Below are 22,133 nucleotides of genomic sequence, written 5' to 3' on the forward strand. Positions count from 1 at the left end.
TGTCCGGTATACAGTTGCCATAAAGGGGGCGCTAGAGCAGCCAACGTAGAGAAGATGAGTTGGTTATTACATATATGAATTATTGTTAGAATCTGTTATTTTTAACATAACATAACATAGATCTAAACCAACAAATAGTGTCTGATTTGTTTTCGGCTTTGCTCTCTCTTTTACTTCGTGTGGTCTTTGCATCATTCTGTTCAATCTAATATTTTCAGAATACTTCGACTGATGCCAGTGCGACCCCACCTTTCCATTTACATTCTGCATACATAGTAAACAACGGCTGGGATAACGGAATTTTTAAGCCAATCAAAAATCCGGACAGTAGATGTGTTAACCAATCAAAATAGATCTAACTGCATCCCCGCTGAACGCTCGACTTCACGGGGTGGACTGCACATTTCTGTTGAATAGATTTGAATCAACAATCAACAATTCATAGTGTTTTTGAGTCAACAATCAAGATAAAGGTACGTTTTACCTCCTTATTTGTTTGGCCAGTCGTTGCAATTGCACATGTTGAACGAAAAAGCGTCCTCTGCTTCTGATAATGTCCACAAAAAGCCATTGAAAAAGTAGCTAGCTAGACATCTTTACTGTGCATGTTAGCTGCTAGCGCTAGCTACCCAAAGACTATTCCCCTGTCCATCTCTGAGCTAGCTTTACACTCAAATGTGATGGATATACTGAGGGCCATAAGCTACCTAAATAACAACAACTAGGCTAACTAGTTATATGACTGGGGAAATGTCTGTGTTTTGATAGTTAGACAGAGAAGACCAAATTAGGTCTTGACTATGGAGAAGACCTTTCACTAGCTATGTAAGCAAACTACCATTTATGTTTTGCTACTTTACCTCCTTGCTCCAACACACACCCTCACCCTGCCTCTGTATTTTATCACTTTACTAAACAGACTGGGTTCAAGTCTCTTGTGCGCCTTAAGACGGAATCATCCTGATGAGCTAAAGCCCACCGAACCACCTCTGTTACACTTGTATTGTACCTTGTCTCCTCTCATATCTCCTCTCACCTTCCTCCTTCCCTCTCCTCTGTCCCCTATCATTCTCCCTTTCTCTCCTCGCCCCATCCCCTCTCCGCCTATCCCCTCTCCCTTCTCTGCCCTTCCCCCTGTCCTCTCCTCTATTCTCCCTCTCTCTCCTCCTCCCCTGTCCCTCTCTCATTCTTTCTCCTCTCCTCTGTCCTCATCTCTTCACCTCCCTCATCCCCTCTCCCTCCTCTGCCCTTCCCCCTGTCCTGTCTTCTATTCTCTCCTCTCCTGTCCTCTCCCCCGTCCCCCTCTCATTCTACCTCCTCTCCTCTGTCCTCATCTCTTCTCCTCTCCTCTGTCCTCATCTCCTCCCACCAGATGCAGTTCATGCTGCTGTTCAGTCGGCAGGGTAAGCTGCGGCTGCAGAAGTGGTATGTTCCCCTGTCAGACAAAGAGAGGAAGAAGATCTCCAGGGACCTGGTCCAGACCATTCTAGCCCGCAAGCCCAAGATGTGCTCCTTCCTGGAGTGGAGGGACCTCAAGATCGTCTATAAGAGGTCAGAGAAAGAAAGACAGACAGACAGACAAGGGGGTTAATGGTGGGAAATGATGTGCTCCTTCCTGGAGTGGAGGGACCTTAATATCATCTACAAGACAGACAGACGGGGTTAATGGGGGGAAATGTGGACTCCATCTGATAGTGTTGAGGTCAATTCAGGAATGGAATTTCACAATCTTTGTTAAAGTTTTCACTTCCTGAAATGGCCGGTTTTGAAAACTAATTTGTAGTATAGTCTCAAACCACTATACTACAATTGTGCCAAGGTCTAGAAGGTTGGTTTTCAATAAGACTTTCCTGCTAGGGAGGCACCCTTACGGTTTTGTTTTCAGTCAGGGGGCCATTTTGTTACAGCACTCATTCTCAGAATGGTGAAGGCCATCTGATGCTTTTGTTATTCATTATTATCCCCGCTGAACGAACATATGTTTGTCAGAATGTGGCCCAAGGTTAGTGCCTTTGTTGTTTATCCCTGTCTTCTAGATACGCCAGCCTGTATTTCTGTTGTTTATCCCTGTGTTATCCTGTCTTCCAGATACGCCAGCCTGTATTTCTGTTGTTTATCCCTGTGTTATCCTGTCTTCCAGATACGCCAGCCTGTATTTCTGTTGTTTATCCCTGTATTATCCTGTCTTCTAGATACGCCAGCCTGTATTTCTGTTGTTTATCCCTGTATTATCCTGTCTTCTAGATACGCCAGCCTGTATTTCTGTTGTTTATCCCTGTATTATCCTGTCTTCTAGATACGCCAGCCTGTATTTCTGTTGTTTATCCCTGTATTATCCTGTCTTCTAGATACGCCAGCCTGTATTTCTGTTGTTTATCCCTGTGTTATCCTGTCTTCTAGATACGCCAGCCTGTATTTCTGCTGTTTATCCCTGTATTATCCTGTCTTCTAGATACGCCAGCCTGTATTTCTGCTGTTTATCCCTGTATTATCCTGTCTTCTAGATACACCAGCCTGTATTTCTGCTGTTTATCCCTGTATTATCCTGTCTTCTAGATACGCCAGCCTGTATTTCTGTTGTTTATCCCTGTGTTATCCTGTCTTCCAGATACGCCAGCCTGTATTTCTGTTGTTTATCCCTGTGTTATCCTGTCTTCTAGATACGCCAGCCTGTATTTCTGTTGTTTATCCCTGTGTTATCCTGTCTTCCAGATACGCCAGCCTGTATTTCTGTTGTTTATCCCTGTGTTATCCTGTCTTCCAGATACGCCAGCCTGTATTTCTGTTGTTTATCCCTGTATTATCCTGTCTTCTAGATACGCCAGCCTGTATTTCTGTTGTTTATCCCTGTATTATCCTGTCTTCTAGATACGCCAGCCTGTATTTCTGTTGTTTATCCCTGTATTATCCTGTCTTCTAGATACGCCAGCCTGTATTTCTGTTGTTTATCCCTGTATTATCCTGTCTTCTAGATACGCCAGCCTGTATTTCTGTTGTTTATCCCTGTGTTATCCTGTCTTCTAGATACGCCAGCCTGTATTTCTGCTGTTTATCCCTGTATTATCCTGTCTTCTAGATACGCCAGCCTGTATTTCTGCTGTTTATCCCTGTATTATCCTGTCTTCTAGATACACCAGCCTGTATTTCTGCTGTTTATCCCTGTATTATCCTGTCTTCTAGATACGCCAGCCTGTATTTCTGTTGTTTATCCCTGTGTTATCCTGTCTTCCAGATACGCCAGCCTGTATTTCTGTTGTTTATCCCTGTGTTATCCTGTCTTCTAGATACGCCAGCCTGTATTTCTGTTGTTTATCCCTGTGTTATCCTGTCTTCTAGATACGCCAGCCTGTATTTCTGTTGTTTATCCCTGTGTTATCCTGTCTTCTAGATACGCCAGCCTGTATTTCTGTTGTTTATCCCTGTGTTATCCTGTCTTCTAGATACGCCAGCCTGTATTTCTGTTGTTTATCCCTGTGTTATCCTGTCTTCTAGATACGCCAGCCTGTATTTCTGTTTATCCCTGTATTATAATGTCTTCCAGATACGCCAGCCTGTATTTCTGCTGTTTATCCCTGTATTATCCTGTCTTCTAGATACGCCAGCCTGTATTTCTGCTGTTTATCCCTGTATTATCCTGTCTTCTAGATACGCCAGCCTGTATTTCTGCTGTTTATCCCTGTATTATCCTGTCTTCTAGATACACCAGCCTGTATTTCTGCTGTTTATCCCTGTATTATCCTGTCTTCTAGATACGCCAGCCTGTATTTCTGTTGTTTATCCCTGTGTTATCCTGTCTTCCAGATACGCCAGCCTGTATTTCTGTTGTTTATCCCTGTGTTATCCTGTCTTCTAGATACGCCAGCCTGTATTTCTGTTGTTTATCCCTGTGTTATCCTGTCTTCTAGATACGCCAGCCTGTATTTCTGTTGTTTATCCCTGTGTTATCCTGTCTTCTAGATACGCCAGCCTGTATTTCTGTTGTTTATCCCTGTGTTATCCTGTCTTCTAGATACGCCAGCCTGTATTTCTGTTGTTTATCCCTGTGTTATCCTGTCTTCTAGATACGCCAGCCTGTATTTCTGTTTATCCCTGTATTATAATGTCTTCCAGATACGCCAGCCTGTATTTCTGTTGTTTATCCCTGTATTATCCTGTCTTCTAGATACGCCAGCCTGTATTTCTGTTGTTTATCCCTGTATTATCCTGTCTTCTAGATACGCCAGCCTGTATTTCTGCTGTGCGGTGGAGGATCAAGACAATGAGCTCATCACGCTGGAGATCATCCACAGATACGTAGAGCTGCTGGATAAGTACTTTGGCAGTGTGAGTCTTCATATTTCACACTGCTATTGTTCTCTGTGGTCCTGTTGCTGTTCATGACAGTGGCCATATTGTTCTCTCTGTGTTCATGACAGTGGCCATATTGTTCTCTCTGTGTTCATGACAGTGGCCATATTGTTCTCTGTGTTCATGACTGTGGCCATATTGTTCTCTCTGTGTTCATGACAGTGGCCATATTGTTCTCTCTGTGTTCATGACAGTGGCCATATTGTTCTCTCTGTGTTCATGACAGTGGGCATATTGTTCTCTCTGTGTTCATGACAGTGGCCATATTGTTCGCTCTGTGTTCATGACAGTGGCCATATTGTTCTCTGTGTTCATGACAGTGGCCATATTGTTCTCTCTGTGTTCATGACAGTGGCCATATTGTTCTCTCTGTGTTCATGACAGTGGCCATATTGTTCTCTCTGTGTTTATAACAGTGGCCATATTGTTATCTGTGTTCACGACAGTGGCCATATTGTTCTCTCTGTGTTCATGACAGTGGCCATATTGTTCTCTCTGTGTTCATGACAGTGGGCATATTGTTCTCTCTGTGTTCATGACAGTGGCCATATTGTTCGCTCTGTGTTCATGACAGTGGCCATATTGTTCTCTGTGTTCATGACAGTGGCCATATTGTTCTCTCTGTGTTCATGACAGTGGCCATATTGTTCTCTCTGTGTTCATGACAGTGGCCATATTGTTCTCTCTGTGTTTATAACAGTGGCCATATTGTTATCTGTGTTCACGACAGTGGCCATATTGTTATCTGTGTTTATGACAGTGGCCATATTGTTATCTGTGTTTATGACAGTGGCCATATTGTTCTCTGTGTTTATGACAGTGGCCATATTGTTCTCTCTGTGTTCATGACAGTGAGCATATTGTTCTCTCTGTGTTCATGACAGTGGCCATATTGTTCTCTCTGTGTTCATGACAGTGGCCATATTGTTCTCTGTGTTCATGACAGTGGCCATATTGTTCTCTCTGTGTTCATGACAGTGGCCATATTGTTTTCTCTGTGTTTATGACAGTGGCCATATTGTTCTCTGTGTTCACGACAGTGGCCATATTGTTATCTGTGTTTATGACAGTGGCCATATTGTTATATGTGTTTATGACAGTGGCCATATTGTTATCTGTGTTTATGACAGTGGCCATATTGTTCTCTGTGTTTATGACAGTGGCCATATTGTTCTCTGTGTTTATGACAGTGGCCATATTGTTATCTGTGTTTATGACAGTGGCCATATTGTTCTCTGTGTTTATGACAGTGGCCATATTGTTCTTTGTGTTTATGACAGTGGCCATACTGTTCTCTGTGTTTATGACAGTGGCCATACTGTTCTCTGTGTTTATGACAGTGGCCATATTGTTCTCTGTGTTTATGACAGTGGCCATACTGTTCTCTGTGTTTATGACAGTGGCCATACTGTTCTCTGTGTTTATGACAGTGGCCATACTGTTCTCTGTGTTTATGACAGTGGCCATATTGTTCTCTGTGTTTATGACAGTGGCCATACTGTTCTCTGTGTTTATGACAGTGGCCATATTGTTCTCTGTGTTTATGACAGTGGCCATATTTTTATCTGTGTTTATGACAGTGGCCATATTGTTCTCTGTGTTTATGACAGTGGCCATACTGTTCTCTGTGTTTATGACAGTGGCCATATTGTTCTCTGTGTTTATGACAGTGGCCATACTGTTCTCTGTGTTTATGACAGTGGCCATACTGTTCTCTGTGTTTATGACAGTGGCCATACTGTTCTCTGTGTTTATGACAGTGGCCATACTGTTATCTGTGTTTATGACAGTGGCCATACTGTTCTCTGTGTTTATGACAGTGGCCATACTGTTCTCTGTGTTTATGACAGTGGCCATACTGTTCTCTGTGTTTATGACAGTGGCCATACTGTTCTCTGTGTTTATGACAGTGGCCATACTGTTCTCTGTGTTTATGACAGTGGCCATACTGTTCTCTGTGTTTATGACAGTGGCCATACTGTTCTCTGTGTTTATGACAGTGGCCATACTGTTCTCTGTGTTTATGACAGTGGCCATACTGTTCTCTGTGTTTATGACAGTGGCCATATTGTTATCTGTGTTTATGACAGTGGCCATACTGTTCTCTGTGTTCATGACAGTGGCCATACTGTTCTCTGTGTTTATGACAGTGGCCATACTGTTCTCTCAGTGGTCCTGTTGGTGTTCATGACAGTGGCCATATTGTTATCTGTGTTTATGACAGTGGCCATACTGTTCTCTGTGTTTATGACAGTGGCCATATTGTTATCTGTGTTTATGACAGTGGCCATACTGTTCTCTGTGTTCATGACAGTGGCCATACTGTTCTCTCAGTGGTCCTGTTGGTGTTTATGACAGTGGCCATATGTTAAAGCACCATTGCTTAAGGCCTATCCAAATGATCAGATCTGTAAGACGGGGAAGAAGTATACATGTTGTTATTTGAACAGGGTCTGGGTGTTCCTGTGTCTAATGGAGCTGTTCAAATGGGTTTACCATTTGGAATAAATACTTTGGACTAGGAAAAATAATCTTCCAATGTGTTCCCTCTTGGTGTCTGTCCCCATGTCAGGTGTGTGAGCTGGACATCATCTTTAACTTTGAGAAGGCCTACTTCATCCTGGATGAGTTCCTGCTAGGAGGAGAGGCGCAGGAGACCTCCAAGAAGAACGTACTGAAGGCTATAGAGCAGGCCGACCTGCTGCAGGAGGTAAGACTCCACACTGACCCCTAACATCTGACCCCAACACTAACCCTGACCTCCAAGAAGAACGTACTGAAGGCTATAGAGCAGGCCGACATGCTGCAGGAGGTAAGACTCCACACTGACCCCTAACATCTGACCCCAACACTAACCCTGACCTCCAAGAAGAACGTACTGAAGGCTATAGAGCAGGCCGACCTGCTGCAGGAGGTAAGACTCCACACTGACCCCTAACATCTGACCCCAACACTAACCCTGACCTCCAATAAGAACATACTGACGGCTATAGAGCAGGCCGACCTGCTGCAGGAGGTAAGACTCCCATCAGGGGGATCTGCTCTGGCCCTGACATCTCTGGGCTATGTCTTGGATGAGTTGGTGTAATGACATCTCTGGGCTATGTCTTGGATGAGGTGGTGTAATGACATCTCTGGGCTATGTCCTGGATGAGGTGGTGTAATGATGACATCTCTGGGCTATGTCCTGGATGAGGTGGTGTAATGACATCTCTGGGCTATGTCCTGGATGAGGTGGTGTAATGATGACATCTCTGGGCTATGTCCTGGATGAGGTGGTGTAATGACATCTCTGGGCTATGTCTTGGATGAGGTGGTGTAATGACATCTCTGGGCTATGTCCTGGATGAGGTGGTGTAATGACATCTCTGGGCTATGTCCTGGATGAGGTGGTGTAATGACATCTCTGGGCTATGTCCTGGATGAGGTGGTGTAATGACATCTCTGGGCTATGTCCTGGATGAGGTGGTGTAATGACATCTCTGGGCTATGTCCTGGATGAGGTGGTGTAATGACATCTCTGGGCTATGTCCTGGATGAGGTGGTGTAATGATGACATCTCTGGGCTATGTCCTGGATGAGGTGGTGTTATGATGACATCTCTGGGCTATGTCCTGGATGAGGTGGTGTAATGACATCTCTGGGCTATGTCCTGGATGAGGTGGTGTAATGACCTCTCTGGGCTATGTCCTGGATGAGGTGGTGTAATGACATCTCTGGGCTATGTCCTGGATGAGGTGGTGTAATGACATCTCTGGGCTATGTCCTGGATGAGGTGGTGTAATGACATCTCTGGGCTATGTCCTGGATGAGGTGGTGTAATGACCTCTCTGGGCTATGTCCTGGATGAGGTGGTGTAATGATGACATCTCTGGGCTATGTCCTGGATAAGTTGGTGTAATGACATCTCTGGGCTATGTCCTGGATGAGTTGGTGTAATGACCTCTCTGGGCTATGTCCTGGATATATCGGATATATTAGGTTACGAAATCCGACTTTTGGGATATAGTGTTAGTGATATGTTAGAGAAAGACCCCACTGAACGATTCAGAATATGAAGAATCATATTTGTCTTGGTAAAAATGTATTTTATAACAAAGGAAGTGAAACGCAATCACCAAAGCGCGTTATGTACACCCTTTGTGTTTGAGAGACAAGTGCTCATTTTATTTATGTTTTCAAAAAACATTGAAATATAGTTTACAATTTGTTACATGTTGTCAACAGTCTAATAAAAAAAAGAACGATCGCGCTCTCCCAGAACAAGCTTGGTTAGTGCGTAAAACCCGCGATTTCAGACAAAGACCAATCTAAACAACCAACCCTTCTATTTGTTAGCTTACTGACCCTGGCAGTTATACACATCATATGAAACGAATGAGGTGGTAAGTGCAGCACAATGCACACAACACTAAATGCTTTACCAAGCTAGCTATCTGGCCACTGTCGCTGGTAACATAATGAAATCAGTTGGCTGCTGGCTAGCTGGCTGCCGAGAGTCCCTTTACCTACCTAGCTAGCTAGCGAATCATGCTAACCATTTAGCTTACGTTAGCCAGCTAGCTAAAAGTCTATGTATGGGCAGTATGCGATTATGGAGAGTGAATTAAAAATATATATATCTTGTTAGCTAGTTATCTAGCTGTGGCCATCTGGCTAGTATCAAAAAGGGCATTCTACAACAATAGCAACGCTAGTGCAGCTAGCTAACATTGACTAGACTAGACCATAAAGCAACACACACGGACATCCATTGCCAAACAACGCTATTGCCATCTTCTGGTTTGGAGTATTTTAACGAGGCTGAGGACTTCGCTGTGTGACAACTCTGTTCAGAGGTGCTAAGTACTTTCGGCAGGCAAACGTTTGACAATCCTACCGATGTGTCTGAGCTATTATTGATTAAATACCTTGTTAATATCCCAATTTTGAAGCCACAACTAATGTCTGGATTGGACATTTTGTTCCTTTCCTTTATTGTTCATTTGGAACACAGGAGGTTGGTGGCACCTTAATTGGGGAGGACGGGCTCGTGGTAATGGCTGGAGCGGAATAAGTGGAATGGTATCAAACACATGGCTTGATACCCTTCCATTCGCTCCATTGCAGCCATTTTATTATGAGCCGTCCTCCCCTCAGCAGCCTCCGCTGATTTAGACCACCTGTTCTAGCGGTCAGTTGTATTCAAACAGTGCTTTTCTCTCTCTCTCCGTGCTTCACCTCCTGCTAGGATGCCAAAGTAAGTGTTAACTCTACCTGATATGCTTTATTTAATAGTGGCGTTGGAGCAGTTACTCAAGTCATTGCATTTAGGCTTCAAACACCTTTTTCTTGTATGCACTCCATAAACCAATCAAACGGGTCCATCTTCAGACTGACTAGAGTGTCTTATCCTTCTCACCTATCCTCTTGTCTGTTCCCTCCCTCCTTTAGGAAGCTGAAGCCCCACGGAGTGTCCTGGAGGAGATTGGCCTGACATAAACTCCCTCCATCACTGACCCAACTATCTCCCTCTCTCTTTACTCTCTTTCTCTTCACGGGGGCCCAAACATCTTGTTCTCGCTCCGTTAATGTGCTGTAGTGTTGTCTTGTACTAAAACTCTATCATGTTGTTTATGTTACTTGTGCCAAATGTCTGTTCCTTTGTTTTGTACCTCGTCAACACTCACCTTTTGAAACCCCTAGGGTATATGCAGCCAGTAGCCACAAACTACACCAATAATAACTGAAATCTCACCCACCTTAAGTCAGTGTTTTGTTGTACATGACATGTCCGTGACGGGCACTTTAACTCCAGTCTAGAGAACTTAAAACAATTCAAAGTATATCATAAAGAGTAAGAAACCCCATTTTACTTAAATGGGATGTTCACAAGTAAAGTAAGCAAAACGATGTCAGTATTTTTAAGAAGTGTTACAGTTTAAAGTATTCATGTTCATTTTTTCATTGTTTGACCAAAGAACACTGTGTTATAATCATATCGTTTTGAAGATAAATGGTGTTTAGGGAAAAATATGTGCTCTCTCAGGGTTGGGGTCAATTCTATTTAAATTCCAATCAATTCAGAAAGTAAACCAATTTACAATTTTAACTCATTGAAGGAAATGTGCATTGGAATATCAGTGTATTACTGAATTTAAATGGAATTGACCCAAGCCTTGCTCTGTATAGCCTGAGTCCCAGATCTTTGTGCTGTCTTGCTACCTACATTTACATTTAAGTCATTTAGCAGACGCTCTTATCCAGAGCGACTTACAAATTGGAAAGTTCATACATATTCATCCTGGTCCCCCCGTGGGGAATGAACCCACAACCCTGGCGTTGCAAGCGCCATGCTCTACCAACTGAGCCACACGGGACCCATGTCGTTCAGTTGGGAAGACAGCACAAACACACCTGGGACTCCTCCCACTCTGCATGCTTTAAAAGGCAAGGGAAGAGTAACACTGGGGACTCCGCCCACTCTGCATGCTTTAAAAGGCAAGGGAAGAGTAACACTGGGGACTCCGCCCACTCTAAAAAGGCAAGGGAAGAGTAACACTGGGGACTCCGCCCACTCTGCATGCTTTAAAAGGCAAGGGAAGAGTAACACTGGGGACTCTGCCCACTCTGCATGCTTTAAAAGGCAAGGGAAGAGTAACACCAGTGAAAATGAACAAAAAGGGATTCTGTTACTAATCAAACTTCTATTCGTCACACAATGTTTTAACTGTCAATGAAAATGCATTTAGGCCACTTGTTTCGTAGCCTGGTTCTGAACTGAATGTGAAACTGGAATATTCAGTTTGACTCATAACAGGCTACTTGTTATGAGGAAGGTTGTGACAAGTGAAGCACAAATCATGAGGCACTCCCACTATGTCACTGCCTGTGCTTAGTGCACACGGACATGACCAGTTATTGAATTGTTTACAGAAACCATGGGTTAAAGAAGCCTAAACCTGTTGCAATTCCCTGTCTACCGTACAGACTGCTCCTCCTTTACCAATGACCAGAATGGTGTCCTGTTAGGACATTTAATGTTCTCTGTATCTGTCAGCTTGTACTGTATTTGCTCTTTAACTGTGGTGACATCCCATATGGCACCCTATTCCCTACATAGTGCACTACTTTTGGCCAGAGCCTATGAAGAAGTGCACTATATAGGGAATAGGGCACCATGTCTTGCTCCTGTGTACATTATGAATCATTTCAAAGTATTGCATTTCTTTTACACAGACAACTGTCACTACTTCAGTTCTCTCAAATACTGTAAATCATTAAAACAAATGTCTATGGATTAGCAGAATGGTTGTTTTGCCTGGGCCTTTTTTTAATCAGAAAATGTAAAGTGTGTGGAGGAAACAAGGTTCAATTGGAGGTCAAAGAGCAAATGCTCTCAAGTTACTTTTGACAAAAATATACATAATGTATAAAAACATTTAATGGTCACATCTTACATTTGTAAAAGCTAGGTTGAGCAGTGCATTGGTGAACATTGAAATGAAAACAGTCAATGCATAAACAGTGTACACTTCAAAATGGCCATAGCAGTCACGGTGAAGTCCATACAGAACACTATTTAATTCCACTATGGTTCATCATTGTCAGGGGAATCCTGTTCACATTCCTCTTCAGGCACACTGGGTAGAGAGGTATACTCCTGCTTGAGGAAGATACTATGGAGGTCTGGGGAGAGTGCGTTTGCCTCAGGAGTACTGTTGTCCGTGGCCCCAGGAGTCTGAGCGATGTCCACATCCCCAGGGCTAGGAGAGGGGACAATAGGTGGACAGGGATCCTCAGCCTCCTCCTTGACCTGGGTCTGTATGTCTGAAGTGACTGCATTGGCATTATCAAGAGGCTCCGACAACATGAGACTAAGTATGGCATTTACCCTGGCAGTCTCCTGGGTAGTGGTGTCTACATCCACAGTCTCCTGGGTAGTGGTGTCTACATCCACAGTCTCCTGGGTAGTGGTGTCTACATCCACAGTCTCCTGGGTAGTGGTGTCTACATCCACAGTCTCCTGGGTAGTGGTGTCTACATCCACAGTCTCCTGGGTAGTGGTGTCTACATCCACAGTCTCCTGGGTAGTGTTGTCTACATCATGAGGAGTCCGTGTACTGCTGTCTACATCAAGGTTTAGAGAGGGTTTCACCTCGTCCCAAGACTCCTTCCCTGACTCTGCAGATGAACTCTGACCCCCAGGCGACTGGCTCTTTTTGTCCTTCTTGGGTTTCCTCCTCTTGCTCTTCTTCTTTTTGCTTTTTTTGGAGTGTTTGTGGCGTGTTGGAGCTGTGGCGCTGCTGTCGTCGGCTGGCTGCTTGTCTTTTTGGGATGTTTTCCCGGGGCTCCTGCTCCCCTGTCTCTTCCTCTTAGAGGACTCTCCGGGGCTCCTGCTCCCCTGTCTCTTCCTCTTAGAGGACTCTCCGGGGCTCCTGCTCCCTTGTCTCTTCCTCTTAGAGGACTCTCCAGGGCTCCTGCTCCCTTGTCTCTTCCTTTTGGAGGACTCTCCAGGGCTCCTGCTCCCCTGTCTCTTAGAGGACTCTCCAGGGCTCCTGCTCCACTGTCTCTTCCTTTTGGAGGACTCTCCGGGGCTGGCTGACCTGGATCTCCCCCTACTAGCCTCTGTGGGTGAACCCTTCCAACCCTCTCTCTTGCTCCCATCTCGGTCTCTACTCCCATCCCGCCTGTCTCTGTCCCTGCTCCTGCCTCTGTCCCTCCTATCTCTGCTCCTGTCTCTCCTATCTCTGTCCCTACTCCTCGACCTGGGTCTTGTGCTGGTACGACTGGTCCAGGACCTGTCACTCTGAACACTGGCTCTCCTTTGGGCTATTCTGCTTTCCCTGCTCCTACTCCTCCTGCTCCTCTCCCCCCGTCGGCTCTGTGACCTCTCGGTCCAGGAGGAGCGGTTACTCCTCTCAGAGAACCGGCCCCCAGCGAAAGACCCGGTACCCCCTCCTCCCCGGTCGGGGGACATGTGCAGGTCCCTGTCCGCCTCCCAGAACTCATTTCCAGGGTTACGGTACACGTGCAGGAAGTTGCAGTGCTTTCCTTTCGGACACTTCTGTCGGTCGAACAAACCTGTGGAGGATCACGGCAATCAAACAAACACTAGGGTCTTAATAATATACGCAACTTATGACTAGCATGATTCTGTAAAAATCAGTGTAGGTTGTGGTTCTCAGTTGTACTTTTGTGTTCCATTCACTCACCACATATAGCAGTCTTCCATCTGGTGACAGGAGAGAACTCACACTGGAGCTGTTTACCAGCGTACCATCTTCCATTGAACATCATGAAGCCCTCTCTGCACTGCTCCTCTCTAAAGACACAGACAGCAAAGAGGAAATACACCGTAAAGATACACTACTTGATGACTCAAAATTGAGAAACACCATTGTTTCTTCACCTACAAAACTTGTCAGACCATTTTCACAAGTTGCTTCGTTTACTTACTTGTCAAACTGGACATAAACATTTCCTCTCAAATGTGGCTCAAAGTTGCAGCTGACCTAAAGACGGAGACAAAACGAGAGAGAAGTTTGATTCATTGCCCCTCAGAGTGGATAGGTCTCCTTTCCATTGAATCACTCCTTCCAGTCCAGCAAGACAGCACCATATTCACCTTAAACTGCACCACCTTGCCAGCAGTCCTGAACTCAGGAAGTACGTCCTCGTAGAAATCCACAAACTGCTGTTGCACCTCCTCCTCGCTGTGCTCCAGACAGGCGTCTGTATCGTAGTCGTCCCGTGACCTCTGGTCCATCCCGAAAGTCGCAAACATCCCCCGGATCATCAGAGTAGGGCTGGACAGGGGGTGGACATGCTTACGAGAGCACCTGACCAATCAGGTAAGCAGAAGATTTCATTAGTTGAACGCTAATATAAAGAGAATATGGTATACAAATGACTGTGTGCTATGCAGTATTCTGAAAGATAAGCCTCATTTGAGGAAAATTAACAAGAATGCACTTCCCAGGACTCCCTGGAAAATGGTGGTGGACTATCCTAGCTAAAAATAATAATACAAATAATAATAGTAATAATATTAAAAACTAAAAATTATAAAATACAAATAATAAAAAATTAATTATAAAAATACAATTAAAAAATGAAATGTGTTCCTATTTAGAACCATTACCAACCTGTCGCCAAAGCGGCAGGCTCCAGTTTTGAGGAAGAAGGGGCAGTTAGCCCGGTCTTGCTCCGTACCAAAATCTGGAGCCTCAGGGTTTCTCCAGGGACCCCCATTCTCCAGCTACACTCAAAAAAAGGAAGTAGAATAGATTTTTTTCTTTAATAATTGCAAACTCATCCTTGTGTAACACCTAACTGGTTTACAGAAAATGTTCCATCAAAGACAGTCAAGACTGCTTTCCAAACATAAACTTGGTATGCAATATGCATTTGGTTTGTTTTTTCATACCTGACTCTCAGCCTGGTCCAACATTTTCTGTACAGCTTCCTATAAATGGTGCAAACATAGGATGGGCTGGTGAAAACCTGCAGTGGCATATCTGGATATCTGTTACCGCAAGTCAAGAATCTCTTACCAGTGGTTGAAAGCGAGCCACAAAATATGTCTTTGTACAAAGACACTAGACATTAGAACTGCAAAGGTGTGTGTGTGTATTTTGTCCCTGAGCAGTATGAGAATAACCAGATGACACGAGGAAACAAATCCAGAGATAAAAGATACATCCTTGTCCCATGGCAGCACAGACCTGTAGGAGTATCCCTCTTTGTGTGTATCTTAGTTAAGGTCTTTGCGTGTATCACAGTTAAGGAAAAATACATGGATACAAGTGGATGTCTGAGGTAAAACACTTCTTTCACACACAAAAGACACATTACTGTGTAATATTTTTAAAAACGTTAAAACCATTGTGTGACCAAAATACAAAAGGAAGAGGATATGTAAGCTCTTCCATTGTGCGTTTATCGTCCTGGTGCACGTTTCACCTCTCTGTCTCTCTTCTCCTGTTGCTTCTGCTCCTTCTCCTCTTCCTCTCTCCTCTGCTGGGCCTCCCATTCCTGCTTTATCCTCGCCTGCAGACATGGAAAGCGGTTACAGACATTATTTCAGTGAAGCATGGGGGGGCACCCTATTCCCTTTATAGTGCACTTCTTTTGGCCCGAGTTCTGGTTAAACTTAGGGAATAGGGTGCCATTCTACATTGTGACAGTTCTGTACCTCCTCTTCCTCCTGTCTCTTCCTTGCAGCTTCTTCCCTCTCCCACCGGAGTCTGAATTCCTGCTGGGCAAGCCTCTCCCTCTCCAGCCACTCCTGGTCTTGTCGCCGTCTGAATCAAATCAAATTAACGAGGCTATATACAGGGGGTACCAGTACCGAGTCAATGTGTGGGGGTACAGGTTAGTCCAGGTAATTTGTAAAGTGACTATGCATGGATAATAAACAGTGAGTAGCAGCAGTGTAAAAACAGGGGGGGCATTTGATTAGTTGTTCAGCAGTCTTACGGCTTGGGGGTAGAAGCTGTTAATTAAGGAGCCTTTTGGTCCTAGACTTGGCGCTCCACTACCGCTTGCCGTGCGGTAGCAGAGAGAACAGTTTGTGACTTGGGTGATTGGAGTCTGACAATTTTTTGAATACAGGACACATGGAACAATATTACAGACCCTGAAAAAATTGCCATTGCTTATCAACTTATAACTGTAGAAATATTTACTACCTTTCTTCCTCAGCCTTCCTTTCCTCATCATCATCATCTTGTTCTGGTGGAGAATCATCTCCATTTTCTAAGTGTTTAGGGAGATGAATTAGAGCTCGTCAGTGGATGGTTAGACATTCAGAATACATAGTCCCCGTCGGGAATTATGCTGATAAACAACTGGCTGGTAGTAGAGAATATCATGTAGGATTTTCAAATATAACCACTGTGACATACCACCAGATTCTCTGATTTGGGCTTTGGCGAGAGCTTGGCGTTTTCGTTTTCTTCTTTCTTTCTTCTTCAAAGATGCCCTGCGTTTTTGACTGTGGGGAAATATAACAAGACATGGGTTGTCTAAGGTACTATCTATTCAGTGTTTGTCAACACAGTCACTGCGAGCTTGCTAACGTTAGTTATCTTCTTGACTACCGTAACTAGCTAACTTACAGCACTACGGTGTGATTTTTTGGCACCACCATGCATATCAATTAAGTTTACATGACATAACAACATCAGAGTAACGCCAATTATCTTAACATACCCCAATGAGGGTGCGGACACCGCAGAAGGTATTGACGCTGCCATTTTGCAGAAAACTCATTCAATTCGTCAGGGGTCAAAGTTGAAAATGTCCCTCTTCGTTTGAAATGTTTGTCAAAATCGTTTCAAACGAATATGACTTGCACCGTATGAATCGTTCCGTTGTACTGTCGCCATAAACGTTTACATTTGTCTTCGAAAATGTTCAGCGCACGCATTAATTTTTAGATTGTTCGATGATAAATCACTTCCTGGTCATATCTGCGCACGCGCCGTTACTACGTTTTTGTGAGAACACATGCGCTGTGCTCTCCATCCTCGGATGCGCGCATAAAAGAAAGAGGGATTTTGAGTGGTCAACAAATTCCGCTGTGTTTTGGCCTTTTGCGAATAATATAGAATAGCTACCTAGTTACCTTGCTTTCGGGCAAACCCACGGGTGACCTTCAATTGCAGGAGCACCCAAAACCCAAACATGGCGGATAAAGAAGGTAAGGATTTGATGGGCTCGGTTCATTTCATGCATGCTTTGTGTGCGCGACTGGATGCATAACGTTAGCCAAATGAAAAGTGCGGTCTGTTAGCTAGCTATGCTAACCAGCACAGGCTGCATACTTTCGGCCTGGGTTTACTATCTGTGCTCCATAAATTGAGAATTTAGATAAACTATTAGTTAGCTATGTTGCTAAATAAATGGTTAGCTATCTAGCTCAACATTGACAGCCCGCCCGCTTGCTTGTGTAACATGCAAATGAGGGACAACTGGCCCGAGGGTACAGGAATGCAGTAAATCCCAACGTTACGCTAGCCTTGGTAGTAACTGCGGTCAGTCCACTGTAGTCTTGTGTAAGTGTTGCTTCTTTCACTGTTCTAGTGTACGACGATGCAGTTGAGGAGCGGGTGATCAATGAAGAATACAAAATCTGGAAGAAGAATACTCCTTTCCTCTATGACCTGGTGATGACCCACGCGCTGGAGTGGCCCAGTCTCACTGTGCAGTGGCTACCTGACGTCAACAGGTACAGTAGCCAATGCTACGTCACCATTTCTGTTCCTCTTGGTGCGCTCAACATAAACTGTGTGCTGACCTACCTAATATACTGAACATTGTGGTATTCTCTCTACCAACCTGTCCTTCCTTGTCAGCCATTCTAGTTCAGTCTAGAAAAGCATGTTATTTTGCCATGTGGTGTCTGCTTCTGAAATAGCAGTGCACTTCTTTTGACTATATAGGTCTCTTGTCAAAAGTAGTGCACTCTAGGGAATAGTGTGCCATTTCAGACACACACACACAATGGCAGTATTGAATGTGTCTGTCTCTCTGTGCAGGCCGGATGGAAAGGACTACGCGGTTCACAGGCTGGTACTGGGAACTCACACGTCAGATGAGCAGAATCACCTGGTGATCGCCAGCGTACAGGTCCCCAACGATGACGCCCAGTTTGATGCGTCCCACTACGACAGTGAAAAAGGAGCAGGTATGTTCGTCGTAGTATGGTCTCTTCTCCCCAAAAAATGATCTACATTTGAGGATGGTCTCCCGGACACAGATTAAGCCTAGTCCTGGATTTAAAAATAATTTGAATAGACATTTTCCATTGGGTGTTTTTTGTGTCTGGAAATCTGGCCTTATATGCATATTTATAAGTCAAGATGTTACCGGCACAAGTGAACATTTTATCTCTTGAGAAAATATGCTGAACATGCAGTATTTCTTCCTCAGAATTTGGAGGTTTTGGATCAGTGAGTGGAAAGATAGAGATTGAGATCAAGATAAACCACGAGGGTGAAGTGAACCGGGCCAGGTACATGCCTCAGAACCCCTGCATCATCGCTACCAAGACCCCCACCTCAGACGTACTGGTCTTTGACTACACCAAGCACCCTTCCAAACCAGGTGAGACAATACACATCTGGTAAATACATCACTGCTCTTAAAAACAAATCAAAATGCTATTGGAAGTGACTCAAATGTTTGAGTCTGCACTTTTGGAACGGTTCCATCCGACCAGGATTTTTTTTTTAATCCGGTTCCTGAAAGTAGTAACTTGATATGTATTTGACCGTTTTCTGGTCTTATAACATTTTTCTACCATCTTGTCTCTCCCTCTCATAGACCCCAGTGGTGAGTGCAGCCCAGACCTGCGCTTGCGGGGCCACCAGAAGGAGGGCTACGGCCTGTCCTGGAACCCCAACCTCAGTGGCAACCTGCTCAGTGCTTCTGATGACCACGTAAGTGTCTCTCTCTCTACGCACCATTTCCCCCTGTGCATTTTAATCATTTCAAGCTACATTGTGGCTTTCACTGAAAATGAAAGCGTTTTTGCATTGTTATTAAGCAAACGCATTAGATCTAGACAAACTACTATATATTGTTAATAAGTGCACTGAAATGTTTAATCTCCAGACGATCTGCCTGTGGGACATCGGTGCTGGTCCTAAGGAGGGGAAGATAGTGGATGCTAAGACGATCTTCACCGGTCACACTGCAGTGGTGGAGGACGTCTCCTGGCACCTGCTCCACGAATCACTGTTTGGCTCTGTGGCCGATGACCAGAAACTGATGATGTAAGTGAGCGTTCTCTTTTTATCATTTTTTTGCTCTCAATATATTTTCACACACAATCTGATACTTTCAAGCTGTAACTAATCATTACATCCAGTGTCTATGTGAAGTGTGTAGCCTTAACCTTTCCACACGAAAAGATCTCTAAGGAAAAGTTATTTGAATTAAACTGGATGGCTCTGATTCTTTTAACTGTCCCTTAATTAAGTTTTTATTTATAAGGAACTCAGAATGGCTTTAAACTTACTCTTGAAAGTTGCAATACGAAATTTTGAAATCAGTATTCCAGTCATTGCATACCTTAGAGCTATTTATAACTTGTCAGAAATGTCCAGATCAACTAGCCCATGTCAGCTAATGTTTAAAAAAAAAAACATTTAGCCCATAGATATTGTTGTAATTTCAGTCATTTCACATGAATACACATTAGACATGGCAAAATGTATAGAATTGCAAAACAATTAGCTTTAAAACAGCAAAATGTTATTTGCACCCCGCGGGTGCGCTTGATGTTCCCCAATGCTGGAAGGGGGGGGGGGAGTTTAGGAACCCCTGTCATTAACCTTTGACATCTGTCTCAGCTGGGACACACGGTCCAACAACACGTCCAAGCCCAGCCATGCAGTGGATGCCCACACTGCAGAGGTCAACTGTCTGTCCTTCAACCCCTACAGCGAGTTCATCCTAGCCACCGGCTCAGCAGACAAGGTCTGTACCTTTTTGTGTTTATCAACAACAACAAAAAATAATCGGTCCGTCCACTGTCTCACATCAAGTGCTTGAGTGTTGTGCACAATGGTGGAAACGAAGTGGTCAGGTCACAAATCACATGACCAAGAAGTATATATCATACTGGACAGTAGTCCAATGATGTTTTAATTTATTTACCGTTGCTAAATGTTTTCTTTCTCCTTTTGTAACTCAGACTGTTGCTCTCTGGGATCTGCGTAACCTCAAACTGAAGCTCCACTCTTTCGAATCGCACAAGGATGAAATCTTCCAGGTAATACTCCATAAATAGTAAACAATCTCAATCCCTCTGAACCAATAGAATTGGGAGTCTGGATAAGCTACCAGGCTTTGTTGAGTCTGGATAAGCTACCAGGCTTTGTTGAGTCTGGATAAGCTACCAGGCTTTGTTGAGTCTGGATAAGCTACCAGGCTTTGTTGGCGTCCCATTCAACTTTTTTATTTATTTAACCAGGGTAGTCGCTTTGATTTACATCTCCTTTTCAAGTGTTGGTGTCCCTCGTAGCCGTTGTGCTGAGCTGGAGTTTATTGCACTGACAGTGCTTTACTGACTTCTTTGGCAGGTGCAATGGTCCCCTCACAACGAAACCATTCTGGCTTCCAGCGGCACAGATAGAAGGCTCAACGTATGGGATCTCAGGTAAAGACCGACGAATGCAGAGCATGTTAACTGGACTAGCCTTTTTGGTTAGTTTGCTCCGCTGAATTGCCCTGAGGGGGGGTTCATCAACAGTGTAGTCTGATAGGAGGATGATGATGTAGTTGAAACAGTTTTGTCTTGTCGGTCCCCAGTAAAATCGGAGAGGAACAGTCTGCTGAAGATGCAGAGGACGGACCTCCAGAACTCCTGGTGAGTGATAGACACATCATCCGCAATTATGACCTTTATCTCCTTAGTAGGGTTGCAAAAATCTGTCAACCTTCCCAAAAAATTCCCTGGATTTCCGGTCTATTCTTTCAGAATTTCTGGAAAACCGGAACATTTTTGGGGAAGTTGAGTTTTGCAACCCTACCCCTAAGTTTTTAAATAAATAGGAGAGTGGACAGGTGGCCTATAGGGAGGTTATATTTCGGCATATTACTCATCCTGCGGACTTGTTTTATCTTGTCAGTTCATCCATGGAGGACACACAGCGAAGATTTCTGATTTCACATGGAACCCCAACGAGCCATGGGTCATCTGCTCCGTCTCCGAGGATAACATCATGCAGGTTTGGCAAATGGTGAGTACACTGTCGTCGAAATAAAGTACGTTTGCTTCCGCACTTTCACGAAACTTAACCCTGGTGGTGTTCTAACTTTTGTCTACATTTTGTTGTTGAAAGTGAATTCAATAATAAGTCTGTGTTGATCCTATTAACCAGTTAAAGTAATTGTAAATCCTTTAACTGTGAACTGATGTAACAATTTCCTTCTCTAGGCTGAGAACATCTATAATGATGAGGAGCCTGACACCCCTGCTTCAGAGCTGGAGGGTCAAGGGTCGTAACCGCCTACTCCACCCCACCTTACCCCGGCCCAACCCACCAACCACCTCCTGGTGCATCTCTCTCCTCTTGTACAGTATTTCACATTGTAGCCTCCATCTCTACCTGACAGACATTCTGTTTCCCATATAGAAGCTTTCTTCTGGATTTGATATATTGATCAAGCAGCCCTTACAGGTACAAAGGGCTAGTTTCCTGAACACAGATTAAGCGTAGTCCTTAACTTAAAAGCATGTCCAATGGATATTCACAATTGGATGTGCTTCTTAGTCCAAGACTAGGCACTCTTTGTCCAAGACTAGGCACTCTTTGTCCAGGAAACTGGCCCAAAGTGTATAGAAGTTGTTTATAAAAGGATAATCTCATCTGTGTGATGCCACTGAACCATGCAGGTGGACAGTTCAACAAATGCACTTGGTAAAGCAGGGGTTCTTTTCCACCTGTCTAAATAAGGATTTCCTTTGGCATTGTTTCTGCTTTGACTGAGGCAAGTGACTAAATCATTTTCAACCTTGGATTTTTGTTTTGTGCAGAAATTGCAATAAAGTACTTTTTGTAACTTTTAAATTAAGTGGGTTCATTTTTTTTCTTCTATAATCACCTAAGAATGTCTAACTCCAACTGAATTATTCGCTACATACGTCAGACTGACATCGCTTCTGACAATGTCGACGATTGGATCATTCGCGTATCAAAGCCAATGACGACTTTTCAAAACGCCAATTTACTCGTGTGTATTCTGGTTCCAGGAACCGATGGGTTGGACCAATCAGAACAGTTTGAATGGGT

General features: G+C 44.1%; 3 protein-coding genes across 6 annotated transcripts; 2 read left to right on the plus strand and 1 right to left on the minus strand.

Annotated features, from left to right (window-relative positions):
- Position 1: 1 nt before the first annotated feature.
- On the plus strand, positions 2 to 11,635 carry ap1s2 (adaptor related protein complex 1 subunit sigma 2). Its single transcript, XM_071330834.1, has 5 exons — positions 2 to 473; positions 1,373 to 1,551; positions 4,215 to 4,323; positions 6,920 to 7,057; positions 9,781 to 11,635. Exons 2-5 carry the CDS (start codon positions 1,373 to 1,375, stop codon positions 9,826 to 9,828), a joined length of 474 nt encoding a protein of 157 aa, XP_071186935.1. The 5' UTR covers positions 2 to 473; the 3' UTR covers positions 9,829 to 11,635.
- A 117-nt stretch (positions 11,636 to 11,752) lies between these two features.
- zrsr2 (zinc finger (CCCH type), RNA-binding motif and serine/arginine rich 2) lies at positions 11,753 to 16,816 on the minus strand. 3 transcript variants are annotated; one of them, XM_071330816.1, is made up of 11 exons: positions 16,543 to 16,816; positions 16,236 to 16,324; positions 16,020 to 16,086; positions 15,524 to 15,632; positions 15,292 to 15,378; positions 14,756 to 14,794; positions 14,475 to 14,587; positions 13,955 to 14,168; positions 13,786 to 13,841; positions 13,542 to 13,651; positions 11,753 to 13,410 (listed from the first exon to the last, which is right to left on the minus strand). In XM_071330816.1, exons 1-11 carry the CDS (start codon positions 16,584 to 16,586, stop codon positions 11,918 to 11,920), a joined length of 2,421 nt encoding a protein of 806 aa, XP_071186917.1. In that variant the 5' UTR covers positions 16,587 to 16,816; the 3' UTR covers positions 11,753 to 11,917. The 3 variants fall into 3 exon arrangements, with proteins under 3 accessions (XP_071186917.1, XP_071186919.1, XP_071186918.1); XM_071330818.1 differs by lacking the exons at positions 15,292 to 15,378; positions 15,524 to 15,632; positions 16,020 to 16,086; positions 16,236 to 16,324; positions 16,543 to 16,816 and adding an exon at positions 15,054 to 15,272; XM_071330817.1 differs by lacking the exons at positions 15,292 to 15,378; positions 15,524 to 15,632; positions 16,020 to 16,086; positions 16,236 to 16,324; positions 16,543 to 16,816 and adding an exon at positions 15,029 to 15,272 and having other exon boundaries at positions 14,756 to 14,854.
- rbbp7 (RB binding protein 7, chromatin remodeling factor) lies at positions 16,816 to 21,911 on the plus strand. Of its 2 annotated transcripts, none has more exons than XM_071330829.1 (12): positions 16,816 to 17,032; positions 17,416 to 17,560; positions 17,871 to 18,019; positions 18,265 to 18,438; positions 18,658 to 18,773; positions 18,949 to 19,109; positions 19,689 to 19,815; positions 20,033 to 20,110; positions 20,421 to 20,497; positions 20,650 to 20,707; positions 20,970 to 21,080; positions 21,278 to 21,911. In XM_071330829.1, exons 1-12 carry the CDS (start codon positions 17,017 to 17,019, stop codon positions 21,344 to 21,346), a joined length of 1,281 nt encoding a protein of 426 aa, XP_071186930.1. In that variant the 5' UTR covers positions 16,816 to 17,016; the 3' UTR covers positions 21,347 to 21,911. The 2 variants fall into 2 exon arrangements, with proteins under 2 accessions (XP_071186930.1, XP_071186929.1); XM_071330828.1 differs by having other exon boundaries at positions 16,829 to 17,032; positions 20,033 to 20,109; positions 20,417 to 20,497.
- Positions 21,912 to 22,133: the final 222 nt, after the last annotated feature.

This window comes from Salvelinus alpinus, chromosome 10 (genome assembly GCF_045679555.1).
Source record: "Salvelinus alpinus chromosome 10, SLU_Salpinus.1, whole genome shotgun sequence".
Taxonomy (NCBI): Eukaryota; Metazoa; Chordata; class Actinopteri; order Salmoniformes; family Salmonidae; genus Salvelinus; species Salvelinus alpinus.

Bases quoted from the DNA above. Each gene is read 5' to 3' on its own strand.
- ap1s2 (XM_071330834.1), top strand. From the start codon at position 1,373: ATGCAGTTCATGCTGCTGTTCAGTCGGCAGGGTAAGCTGCGGCTGCAG. The intron at 1,552-4,214 runs GTCAGAGAAAGA...CCTGTCTTCTAG, and splicing joins CTCAAGATCGTCTATAAGAG to ATACGCCAGCCTGTATTTCT. The intron at 4,324-6,919 runs GTGAGTCTTCAT...TCCCCATGTCAG, and splicing joins TGGATAAGTACTTTGGCAGT to GTGTGTGAGCTGGACATCAT.
- rbbp7 (XM_071330828.1), top strand. The intron at 18,020-18,264 runs GTATGTTCGTCG...TTTCTTCCTCAG, and splicing joins CGACAGTGAAAAAGGAGCAG to AATTTGGAGGTTTTGGATCA. The intron at 18,439-18,657 runs GTGAGACAATAC...TCCCTCTCATAG, and splicing joins CAAGCACCCTTCCAAACCAG to ACCCCAGTGGTGAGTGCAGC.
- zrsr2 (XM_071330816.1), bottom strand. From the start codon at position 16,586: ATGGCAGCGTCAATACCTTCTGCGGTGTCCGCACCCTCATTGGG. The intron at 16,325-16,542 runs GTATGTTAAGAT...ATTTCCCCACAG, and splicing joins GTGTCCGCACCCTCATTGGG to TCAAAAACGCAGGGCATCTT. The intron at 14,795-15,291 runs GTGAAACGTGCA...CACCATTTATAG, and splicing joins AGGAGAAGAGAGACAGAGAG to GAAGCTGTACAGAAAATGTT.